Raw genomic sequence first — 12,203 nt, 5'->3', positions numbered from 1 at the left:
AATAATCAAAATAATATATAGGTAATTTACAAGTAAAATTAAAAGACATGTGGATACGTATTGATTATATAATTTAAATGAGACATTTCCCATAATTATATGACCAAAATGAGGTTGAATTAAATTGAATTGTTCCTATGGGGCAAGACCCAAAATTGATTCACTATAGTGGGCTGTGGCAAATTTTGGCTGTGGCAGACTCTATAGTTTTTGTTCTGAGTATTCAAGATTATTCAGTATAGATAAACAGTAACAATTTATACCGTATAAGTTTTAAAAACTTTAATAACACCGTATTTTTTTTTATTTTTAAAATTCTTGTTTCAACATACACTCAACAAGTTAAATTTATGTAAATATTCATGGGTATTAACAGGAAAAACAGTTGTTTGTAGGGAAATTTTATCTTTAAAATCGCTGATACTTATCAGTCATAATTAATTGCAGTCCCTTAACAGATCTCAGAACGTATTATAAAAAATGTGGTCTATTTTTTCTAGTAACAGTAAAACAAACAATTTTATAGTATCTTTATCATAATTTAGTCTTTTTCACTTTGAGTATTTGTCCTTTTCTGGCAACGATTCGGAGAAAATGGTTTGGGCGTAACGTGCTAAGCGAAAAAGAATTTTTTGAATACCTTGATGGAAAGGATTGGCTTCAATTTGTAAAATCTATGAGAGATGCATGGAAAATGCGATGGGATTTAGTCTATGAATTTAATTTTTAAATATTAAAATATAGATGAAAAACTTTTAGATAACAATTGTAAGGAGCCCAAAATAAAATTAAAACAAATATTATTTAGTGTGTGTGTGTGTGTGTGTGTGTGTGTATCTATTGGACTTATGAAATATTACACTTTCCTTTTCTTTTTTCTGATATTTTGAACCTTATTTGAATCGCCAAACTTAAAATGTATATAGTTTTTTTGTATTACATTTTTTTTATTAATTGTAGTTATAAGAAGTGTACAGAAGTGCCAACCAGACAGGCAGTCGAAATGACCATTTTATTTAGTGCTAATAGTTGTTCCTTACTTAGGATAAATAAATACTAATTTACTTTAAGAGAGCTAGAAGCTAGTTCCTACTAAGGTTAGTGAGGGTAATATTTTGTTTTTGTTTATTATACAAATAAAGCACTTTTTCTTTCTTTCTTCTTCTTAGTCTTTTTGTAATATTACACACTAAGACATTTTTTTAGAGCTTTCACATACTTAAACACCATTCCTGCATGTTGCTTAAACCAAACAACTAATTTTGATTTTTATCAAGATAAAATAATTATAAAAATAAAGCAATAAACATTCAAATTAAATTAGCAAACTCTTTATTTACTTAATATAAAAACACCAAAATAACATCCAAAACATACTTACTTTTAAATTACTAAATGAAACACATAAAAATAAAAATAAGAGGAGCTTGCACAGTAGATAAAAATAATTTTTAAGCACAGAAAGTCCCCCCATAACTGTGAGACAAAACAGCAACAGATCGTTTAAATGGGTCAATCACAAGATATACACAGTCCTGGAGACTATGTCTCTGTCGAGGAACAAGAGGACTGCCGTTTTCATCATATGTTTGGACTCTCAGAACGACAGAACGAACCACAAGCTCAGAACTGTCTCCGACTCGTTCAACACTCACCAAATCCTTGTACAGAAGTTTTGCCACCATCAGGTATGGTTCAACAGAGAATTCATACTGACACCACTCTCCACCAAGGCACAAGTGGGTGAAGATACTCCACAGGAATTGCTTCCGCTCCGAATCCGAGAACAATTTGTAAAACTCACTTCCTTCATTGAGAATCACATTTCGTAAGTTATCTTCTACGTAGAACCCATCTACTTCTTCTTCTGCGCACTGGATTATTGACTTGTCGCTGCGAATGACACCATTGCCAGGATCCATCAACCGGTCGAAGAATTCCATTGATAGAATTGTACATGGAATCGTCTCAAATGAGACTTGACTCACCTTCCTCCCAATGACTGATTGATTGTAAACCAATGTTGTGTAAACCAGAGTATCTGTGAAGAAACTTTGAACAAATTCTTCCTTCCTGTGAGTCTGAAAAGGCTGATTGAAAGTGTAATATTGAACTACAAGATTCCCCTTCATACCCCACTTCATCAAGTAATCCCTCACATCTTTGTCTTCCAGAGCCTTGCACATCCTATCTGGCAGATGAATGAATGTATACAAATCTTGTTCCATTACCTAAACAGAAGACTGTCACCCTTGAAGATTAAGAAACACGAATAACTTGATGTTTATGAATCACCATGGCATCAGTACAGATATTTACTGTTGATATATCACCATGACACTGTACTAAATGCAGAATCAAGATTATTGATTACAAAGAGAAAGGTGGAAGGTTTTCAACTCTCACAGTAACAATTTGTTATACTTAAAACTCAATCAATAATTTGTTTATAATTAAGAAGATTCATAAGACTGACTAGTTTGAAAGTTCATAATTTACTTTTATTTGGTACATCTAATTTTTCAATTACTGATGTTTATACTTTTTGAATTGTTGCTGGACTAAATTATTGATATTCATACATCATATTAAAGCCATTACACTCCTAATGAAAATATCTTAATTAATGCCCTATCATTTACATTGTTATCTCAATTATTTTTGTTTGATATATGAACATTAATTTCACCAAGCCATTGTATGAGTAAAAAAATTAAATTTTTATAGGTTTGTCAAAATCTTATAATGAAATCTACATAAAAGTTGAACTTCCTTATGGGAACCTCATTAGAGAGTGAACTAACAAAACGTCATTTCTTACAGAGCAGTCTTTTGTTACCAAATTTCAAACATTTTACCTTGTATAGAAACTCTTTTATTGTTCATTCTCTCAAATGTGAAAGGTCATCCTGAAACTTCATAATTTACAACAGACTGAGATAAATAATATTAGTAACAAAAAAAGGTCGGGATGAAATTTGCTAACATTACACCTACAGTTAAAAACAAAAATTGAATATTCAAAATGATTTATTTAAAACAGCTGATGTTTTAAAATTAATCGTTCAAACCTCAATTATTCAAGAATGTGATCCTGACTGTTTCTCTTTTCAATCTTGTACCTACCTTTCACAAATGATCGAGAAAGAAGGAGATATTTTTATTTCAATTTAATTGAATTACAATATCATTAATTTATAAATTTTCGATAATAAAAAAAATCTATTAGAACGAAATATGGTGTTTTAGCAGCTGCAAGTCCTGTGATCCATTTTATTCCTCAAACAACATATATGCTTCTACTGATTTGTTTACATTAGTTATCGATGTGATCACTTCAAGATAACTTGCTATGAAGCTATACCTAGGAATTTTGCGACTTTCTTCTGTAATACTTGTTAATTTTGGGCCTTGGTTTATTTGCAGGGAAGTGGATTTAAGTCGTCTCGGTGGGGTTTACTGTTAGATAATTCATTTTGCAGTATTGTTTTGTTATGTTCAAAGTGGTAGAATTGTTCAGCTGCTGCATTGCTATTATGTAGTAACAGATTCATATATCATCAGCATACATAACTGTATTTGTGTTTTTTGCATTACTATAGGGAAGTTATTTGTTACTAAAATGAAGAGTACTGGCCCCAGGACAGAGCCTTGGGGTACTCCTCATGTCATTTGTTGTCGTGTAGACTGATATACACACACCAGACCTTTAGCTGATTATTGTAACCGATTGATTTGTGAGAGGTTGTCAAGGTAGTTTCTAAACCATAATTCTAAGATAACAATATGGCCGTAAAATGCATTTCGGGGTCAAAATATTGTTTGAGGCTAAAATGAAGACGAGTACTAGAAAAGCTGATACCACCATGGGCCCATTACAAAAAACTGGTAAAGAAACACTTTTTTTATAACATCCTGTACTTGTAGTCTGGGCTTGCTAGCTTAAAGAGGTCTCAATTCTGAATTATAATTGTTGAAATAATGAATATTATACGAGTAAGTATGTATAATATTATCAAAATAGGATGGCATTGAAACAATAATCAGAATGTCACTTACAAAACCCAACACCAATTTTTGATTTATTGAGTTATAAATGATCAAAAATATAACTTATTCCAACTAATATAAAGTAATTTCACTTATTTTAAAGTATTTAAGTAATTTCTCAAATTTTAATGCTGAAAATAACTATTCTAAATTACACTTTCCCTCATAGTAATCAGCTGCTGCTATTTAATTTCATTGTATATAACTTGACAGTAAGGCACAGGAAATAAACTTTAGAGTTTATTTTAATATGGAAAAAATTCTTTGTTGAATGGTTATTTTGTGTATGTGTTTTTTTTTATATTTATAACTAATTATTTAATTATACATGAACAATATTCCAATAATGTTTTATGCTCAAAAACTAATTAATAAAAACCTAACTTAATAAATTTACCTTCTAGCTTTCATACATTTAGTTGAAATTGATTACTTTTTAACAATCTGTATTGCAATAAATGTAGTTTTTATTTTAAACTACCACTTGGTTATATGTTAAATATATGAGACATGGGTGACAATAATGTGCTAGAGTAACTACACCTCTTACATGTTACATCCATCATAGCTGAAAAGTGTTGTACAAAACGTAAACTTGGCTTAAGACCAGCTAGCTTTTTAAAGGATTGTAGCATAACCAATACTCTCAAAAACTTAATTATATATATTTTCAGGTGACCAATAAAACAAATAAATTATAAAAAATAGTTTTATTTTTATTATGAGACCTTAAATTATCAGTCATATTACTACCAAACAACAACAACAATAAAAAAAGAATAACATTCTTATGATCTTAAAATAAAATAAACTTCTAAAACCCGTAGTTTTGATAAAAGCACCTTTAGTTAATTAGATGGGAATAGTTTATTTTCACATTTGTAAACAAACATTAACATTTCTAACACTGAGCTATCTCAGAGATTCAAGGATAATAAAATGTGTTATCGTTTTATTTAATAAATTATGATATTAAATACATGTTATTTATTAATAGTTTAAATAATGCTTACAGTAGTAACTGGCTATTGCTATTATCTTAAGTCTGCGTTGGAAAACTTCTTACCCCGGATCCATTTCCGTATTTAGTAACTGTGCCATCAGTCATTCAACCCCCCCCCCCCCCCCATTCCTACTTATCCCTTCCCATCCATCAACCAACCAGCCTCTTAAAGTAATATAACATTAATTTACACCTACGATTTTACATACAACTTTTATCATTTTTTACTTTGTGGTTTTCTTTAAATTATAATAACTTTTCTTCAATAAACCACTGGTAGTTATAAGGTTTACATAATCAAACATGGAAATAAAAATCAAGATCAAATGCATAATATTAAAAATAATGTAAGTATTTTAAAGTGGCTTCAGAGCAGGCAGTTAATTTATTTTAACCTGCCACTGTAGGTTAACCTGCTACAGTTCTCATAATATTGATAATAATGAATAATATTGTAATATTGTCCAGGGCCACGCACAATGATGGCACCACCACCTTTGGCAGTCTGACGGTTAGCGCGGCACTGGTAAATTTAAAAATCTGTTCAATGAAACCGATGTGAAAAGTTAAGTATTGAATATTAAGAATTTACACCTACGAATTTTACCAACTACAGAGCTCCATTTATCATTTTTTACTTTGTGGTTTTCTTTAAATTATAATAACTTTTCTTCAATAAACCACTGGTAGTTATTCATTTACATAAAAATCAAACATGGAAATAAAAATCAAGATCAAATGCATAATATTAAAAATAATGTAAGTATTTTAAAGTGGCTTCAGAGCAGGCAGTTAATTTTTTTTAATGTAACCTGCTACTGTAGGTTAACCTGCTACAGTTCTCATAATATTGATAATAATGAATAGGTATTGTAATATTGTCCAGGGCCACGCACAATGATGGCACCACCACCTTTGACAGTCTGACGGTTAGCGCGGCACTGGTAAATTTAAAAATCTGTTCAATGAAACCGATGTGAAAAGTTAAGTATTGAATATTGGTGTACAGAATTAAACGTCCAAGAATTCCAACTTTAAGAGCTCCATAATGTCACCAATGCCTATTTTTTTTTAACATTCTGTAAAGAATAAAAGTTTAGATGATAATGTTGATAACAAATATTATTCATTTACATAAAAATTCTAAAATTACATACTAAAAAATATTAACACAAAAGTATTGTTTATAAAAATATTGGTCTTGATTGGATCACATGTTTCCGAGTTATGAAAAAATAAACAAACTATTTTTTAATGTAACTCCTTACTACTCTTCCCTCTAGAACAGTATCTATTGATATACACTAACCTAGGTACGTTACAATGCGCCGCCCTCACTCAGAGTACCTTATAATGGCATGACTGTAATATAAATAATTATATTATAACTATTCAAACAGAAAATATAAAATCTTGTTTTCATATATTCTGTTGAAATTTCAACATTTATTGTTATTTTACGTATTATGATGGCATAACAGCTGATGTCAGCAGCCAAGCAATAGGAGGTTGGGCCCGATACGATCGTAACAAGACCACTGTGATGCCTGTTGAACAATGAAATATTACTCTGTGTGAGAAAAGTATTTTCCACTTCTAATGTTGTATAACTTCGTTATTTGTCATTTCCACCCATTGAAACCTTATATAGTTTTGTTCAGGATCACAATAGCAATAGAATTAATAACGCGAAACTTGTATTTTGTCAGTTCGGCAGAAATTTAACTTCACAGTATCACCCTTTAGCCTAAATATCTAACTTGTTTTTTATTCCCCTTTTGTCTCTCACTTTCATGTCCTCCTTACATTCAGCTCTTCTTGGTTCACTTTTGTAACCAAATTTTGCTCTTGAAACAATGCAAATGTAGTTTTCAGTGCCGTGCATTAAAAAAAATTTACAAAAACATAGTCAAATTATTGTTTTCAATAGATAATTTAAATAGTTATATTTAACATTCAAACAGAAAATATAAAATTGCCTTGTTTTCATATATTCTGTTGAAATTTATGTTATTTTTGTGTTTTTACTTATGATGGTAAAAATATATCGAAATAATTATTTGAATTTAATTTTATCATTCGATTGGTGGCCCGATACGGAACTGCAGCCCTTTTCTAATATAATTAAATAGGCTAATCTACTATGAGATATTTCATATTAAAATTACAAACTTCACTTTAAGCTCAAAAATTTGTATATAGGCTTACAATGCCAAATAGGTAGGTACAAGGAAGTTTTATGATTATAAAACAAAATCTTTGAAAAATTGTGAAAAAGGCAAGCCACAAGGTGCTATACCCATTAACATAGACAATGTAGAATTTAAAATATCCCTACATTTTTATATAATTCTTAGGCAGAAATTTAACTTTCAGAGTATCTCAACCACGATAAAGAATAAATTACATCTTATGGTAATTTTATTCCCCTTTGTATTTTGGTGGTCTGTTCTCTTTAAAAGCTGTGAGGCCTTCAATACGATCCTTGGTGGGGATCACTTGAGCATAGCAAAGCTGCTCTATTTTACAACCTGTTAAGATATCGGTTTCTAAACCTCGATTGATTGAAATCTTAGCATTTCTCACACCTAACGGACCATTCACAAGAATTTTCCGAGCAATGACCAATGCTTTCTGAAAGGCAGCATCAGATGAAGAGTTCTGTTTCATAACATAATTGGCCAATCCGATATCTTTGGCTTCATTACCATCTATAACTCTAGCACAAAATATAAGCTCTTTAGCAATTGAAGGATTTATGATTCTGGGTAATCGTTGACTTCCACCAGCTGCAGGCATAATGGCCCATTTAGTTTCCACCAAGCCAAGTTTTGCATCTTCAGAAACTATCCTGATGTCACAGCCTAGGGTGATTTCCAATCCACCACCCAAACCATCTATTGCTGCTATAGTAGGAACCGGAATACTTTCGATTTTGCGATTGCTGTTGCCAAAGCATTGAGTCTAGCAACAGTAGCACTGACTTCACTATTTGTTAACTTAATGCGTTCTTTCAAATCGGCTCCAGCACAAAATACTCCCGGTACCAAACTTCTCAATATTACAACACGAGCATTTGCATCCAAATGAATTTTTTCAACTGCATTCATAAGTCCTGTAGTCAAACTGTTACCCAAGGCATTCCGGGCAGAAGATCTATTTAACCCAAATACAATTATACCTTCATCATTACCTTCCAAGATTTCTACTGTTACTTCACTTGAGGACAATAATTGTTTGATATCATTTTGTATGTAGAAGATTTAGAAAAATACCTAGCATTTTTAACTGAGTGACAAAAGTAAGTGACATATTTTCTTGGTATAATCGACATTATATTTGAGAGAAGTCAATATTCACAAGCTAACACAAACACGACTATATAATATACTAACTTTATAAAACACTATTTAACTCTGCAGGCAACGAATACTTTTAGGTTAACAGTATTATGATAACCTTAGTTTATCAGTTTATAAATTCAGTCAGTGGCCGGCAAAGAATATAAAATAACAGTAGTGGTGGAAAAAGAAGAAAAAGAACAAAAAAATGTTTTAGAACGAGAAATTATAGACATTTCGTGGGTTTAGAATAAAAAGGGTACTAAGTGCACAATCCTAAAATTTTCAGGAGGGAGCATCAAAGATTTGACATATCGGTTTGAAATTGTTTCAGGCTCAAATAACTTGCTTGTAGATTTTTTAAATGCTATATCATCTAAAAGTTTGAATTATTCAATTAGTTAGTGGTAAATGATTAAAGTTCTTTTTAAAAAATTAAACTTTTGTTTTCAGTTAGAACCTTATTATTTTTAATATTTTAATAATATAACATAAAAAGGTTCCAAGAGGTAGTTAGAACTATTTTATTTAACTTTTTTTTATGTGCTTATTTAAAAAAAGTTCTATTTACTAGTTAGAACTATATTAATCTAAAATATAAGCAATCATTTAATGTAAGACAGTTCAATGTACCACTTAGAACTCTATTAAATTAAATGAAATCACAATATTATTTTTTCCACCTTTCAGTCATAAGATTAATTTCTAATCTTATAACACCAGAGCATCATATTTGAATAGGTAAACAAAATAAACAAAAACTACAATTAGTATAGTTAATTTTATTATTAACAATGTCGGTATAAAAAATTTACAAAACTGCACTAATTAACTTAAGTGCTATGTCTATCACACCTGGATTGTGAAAACAGTAAATAAAAATATGATATTTCTAAGAGAGTTTTCAACACAATGTTTAGTGAGCATTAAGAATTACTTGATAATACTCCCTATCTACTATAGGCATAAATCTTTCCATTCTTTTTAAATCCCTCTTCTTTTCTGGCTTCAGCTTTATAATGCCTTGTACTGTTCCAGGTTCTTCATAGCTTATATATTCTGTTAATCTTTCTGAAGTCTTTCTTCTTTTTGATGTTCTCATAGTTGGTTTAATGTTGACATGCTTCATTTCTTGCCCATGTAATTCATTATACTCAACCAATCCAAAGACTTGGGATAGTTTTAGTGAACTTATAAGTGTAAAGGGTATCAGTTTCATATTGAGCTCTTTACTGGATGCTGCAAAGTCCAAAAAGTCATTTTCTGTCATCTGCAAAACAACATAAGGATTTTTCCGGTTAACAATTTTCAAAATTCTCATCAGACTTACAGGCGAGAAAAACTCAGTACCACTAAACGCTTTTTCAATGTGGCTGTGAATGTTGTCTACTTCTTGGACAGCTCCATGACCAGGTGTTGAATAATTCATTGTAATCGATGTGAGTTGAGGATTGTTTTTAAGAATCAGCATCATAGCCCCCGTCATCATTTGATTTCTGTTTTGAGGAACACATGAGTCACTCCAAGTTATCAAGTTGTCGGTTTCTGGAAAATCTAGCAAAACTTTCTTCACAATTTTATATACAGCGCTGGCAATATCATTGCCTGTACGACCACCTGTTACCTCTGTCCACAGAGCACAGTAAACTTTCTTACCATTTTTTGTTTTCAAATGGGCAGTTAAGTTGTAAACATTTAATTTACTAAAGTAAAAAAAAACTGCTAATCTCAGCTCTTGGGCAAGTAATTACATTTTGTAAGTCAAAACTTAATACAGTAGCATCAGAGTTTTCACGATCTTTATGTCTTGCTTCTCGCATAGCATTTTTCTCTGCTACATGAAGTTGGTATTTTTCTGAATCTGCAGGCAACTTCTCTTTAAGACTCACCTTGTGCTCTTCACACGTGTCACAGCGATCACTTTTTGGAAAATGGAAATCCATGTTAAATTTCTGTTAAGAATATTCTCCTATACATACTCTCTTTAATAATAGTATCAGGATGTTTTTCAACAAAAAGAGAATACATCTTAGAAATATTTAATGAACTGTCTAAATACTGTTTAGAGAGGAATTCTTTCTGCAGTAATGTGATTCCACAACTGGGAAGGATTTTATATGTATCCTGACATCATTTTTAGCGTAAGCAGGAATCACAGTACTTTTGTTATGTCCTCTTTGGTCATTTTTTGGTAGGTCAGTCTCAGGGTCTTTCTTAAGATGGACATTATAAATTGGTTTCTGAGAAATGCTTAAAGTGCTTAAAAAGAAGGTTTTACAAACCTGGATTCTTTCATTGTTAATATTAAAATAGTATCGAAAAGAAAACTGACGTCTTGATACAGAGTTTTCAACACCTTTATTTTGTTTTCTGGCTGTTAGCGATCTTTCAGTAAGATTTTTTAAGAACATGTACTTCTCATTTTGCGTCTTTAAAGTATAAAAAGCCTTAAATACTGCCTGTCTTTCATCGCAAGTAATCTTCTTATTGCAAAAGAATTTGCAATTGTTTAGGCAGTCTTTTTTTGTTTTAATTTCTTTCTTATGAATTAGTTTACCTTTTTGATTGATATATTCTTCCCCTGCCTGGTGTTTTCTTTTCCTTTGGTTTATTTTCCAGTTATCTGGAGTTTGTAATCTTTTCCTAGGCTTCTTCTGGACAGGCAAGCTGTCAATATCATCTGGAGTGCCTTCAGTGATTGTCTGTTGAATTTGTTCGTCCTCAGGAGTAGGGTGAGGAGACTTGTCCGGAGTAAATACCAAAGTTTGTACTGATTCATTAGAAGAAAGTTCTGTGACAAAATCACCTTCATTAATGCTTTGTGTATCTTCTTCAATAATTGTAACTACAGTTCCATCTAGTACATTTAAAAAGTCTTCTTGCACTTCGTCACAGTTTTGATTTGCTGTTATGACTATAAAAATGTTCCCTTCATCACTAAAAAGTTGCCTATCATGGTTGTCCTCAGCGAGTTGGTCATGACTGTCCTCAGCGAGTTGATCATGGTTGTCCTCAGCCAGTTGGTCATAGTAATTATCCTTTGTGGTTTCATCATGGTTGTTGTCTGTGATTTCATCATGATTGTCCTCTATGATGTCATGGTTATCCTCTGCGGTTTCTTCATGGATGTCCTCCATATATTGCTCAAGGTTATTGTGTGCACCATAATTACTGGAATAAAGAACACAGATTAGATTAGGTAGATTATAAATACAACCTAGGTAGGTAGGTTATTGCGTAGAACATGAAAATGCAAATACGTACTTATTCTTTACAAATAGCCTATCTATATTTAGGTAGTTATTGGTTATCTCAATAGGAGTTAATAATTAATTTGTACTGAATTTGGACTGTTTGTGTAATTTCATGAAAATTATTGAAATCCTATATTAACACGACTTACATTTCTGAGTTACTTGGATCTAGTATGTTTACACATTCAGTGGGATATTCTTCTACTTGTTCATCTTGGATGTCATCTCCTTGTTCATTGGGATCACCCTTTGTAGGAACATAGTTGTTGTTTACACATTGATCAAGATTGCTCTCTGAACCAGCATTGCTAAAATCAAAGAAAAAAATTCAGAACATACATGAATAAAACTAATGGAATTATAAACAAATGAAAACACTATAGACTTTAATAGAAATTTTGATTGATAAAATCATAGCTATTTGAATAAAATACACAAATTTAGCATTCAATTTGGATTCTGGTATATAGCCATTTACCAGTTTTAATGTTGTTTTATCTATGTTAATGGTTTAGAGCAAAACATCAGTATGGGTTATTTTAGGTTAGATTTCTT

General features: G+C 31.2%; 3 protein-coding genes across 3 annotated transcripts; all 3 read right to left on the bottom strand.

Annotated features, from left to right (window-relative positions):
• Positions 1-1,333: 1,333 nt before the first annotated feature.
• On the bottom strand, positions 1,334-3,029 carry LOC124356184 (cilia- and flagella-associated protein 300-like). The gene has a single exon (XM_046807360.1). It carries the CDS (start codon positions 2,226-2,228, stop codon positions 1,452-1,454), a length of 777 nt encoding a protein of 258 aa, XP_046663316.1. The 5' UTR covers positions 2,229-3,029; the 3' UTR covers positions 1,334-1,451.
• Positions 3,030-6,828: 3,799 nt separating this feature from the next.
• LOC124356183 (methylglutaconyl-CoA hydratase, mitochondrial-like) lies at positions 6,829-8,624 on the bottom strand. The gene is given in 2 exon segments (XM_046807359.1): positions 6,829-7,990; positions 7,993-8,624. Coding segments are annotated over 2 exon segments (687 nt in total). The 5' UTR covers positions 8,164-8,624; the 3' UTR covers positions 6,829-7,474.
• Positions 8,625-10,445: 1,821 nt separating this feature from the next.
• On the bottom strand, positions 10,446-11,968 carry LOC124355612. The gene is made up of 2 exons (XM_046806774.1): positions 11,798-11,968; positions 10,446-11,565 (listed from the first exon to the last, which is right to left on the bottom strand). Exon 2 carries the CDS (start codon positions 11,529-11,531, stop codon positions 10,446-10,448), a length of 1,086 nt encoding a protein of 361 aa, XP_046662730.1. The 5' UTR covers positions 11,532-11,565; positions 11,798-11,968.
• Between the last annotated feature and the right edge of the window lie 235 nt (positions 11,969-12,203).

This window comes from Homalodisca vitripennis, chromosome 2, assembly GCF_021130785.1.
Source record: "Homalodisca vitripennis isolate AUS2020 chromosome 2, UT_GWSS_2.1, whole genome shotgun sequence".
In the NCBI taxonomy this organism is placed as follows: Eukaryota; Metazoa; Arthropoda; class Insecta; order Hemiptera; family Cicadellidae; genus Homalodisca; species Homalodisca vitripennis.
The sequence above is the reverse complement of the archived record's forward strand: the minus strand, read 5'-3'. Positions and strand labels throughout refer to the sequence as shown.

What these genes read in the sequence shown, in the direction of transcription:
- LOC124356184 (XM_046807360.1), bottom strand. Translation starts at nt 2,228, where the DNA reads ATGGAACAAGATTTGTATACATTCATTCATCTGCCAGATAGGATGTGC.
- LOC124355612 (XM_046806774.1), bottom strand. Translation starts at nt 11,531, where the DNA reads ATGGAGGACATCCATGAAGAAACCGCAGAGGATAACCATGACATCATA.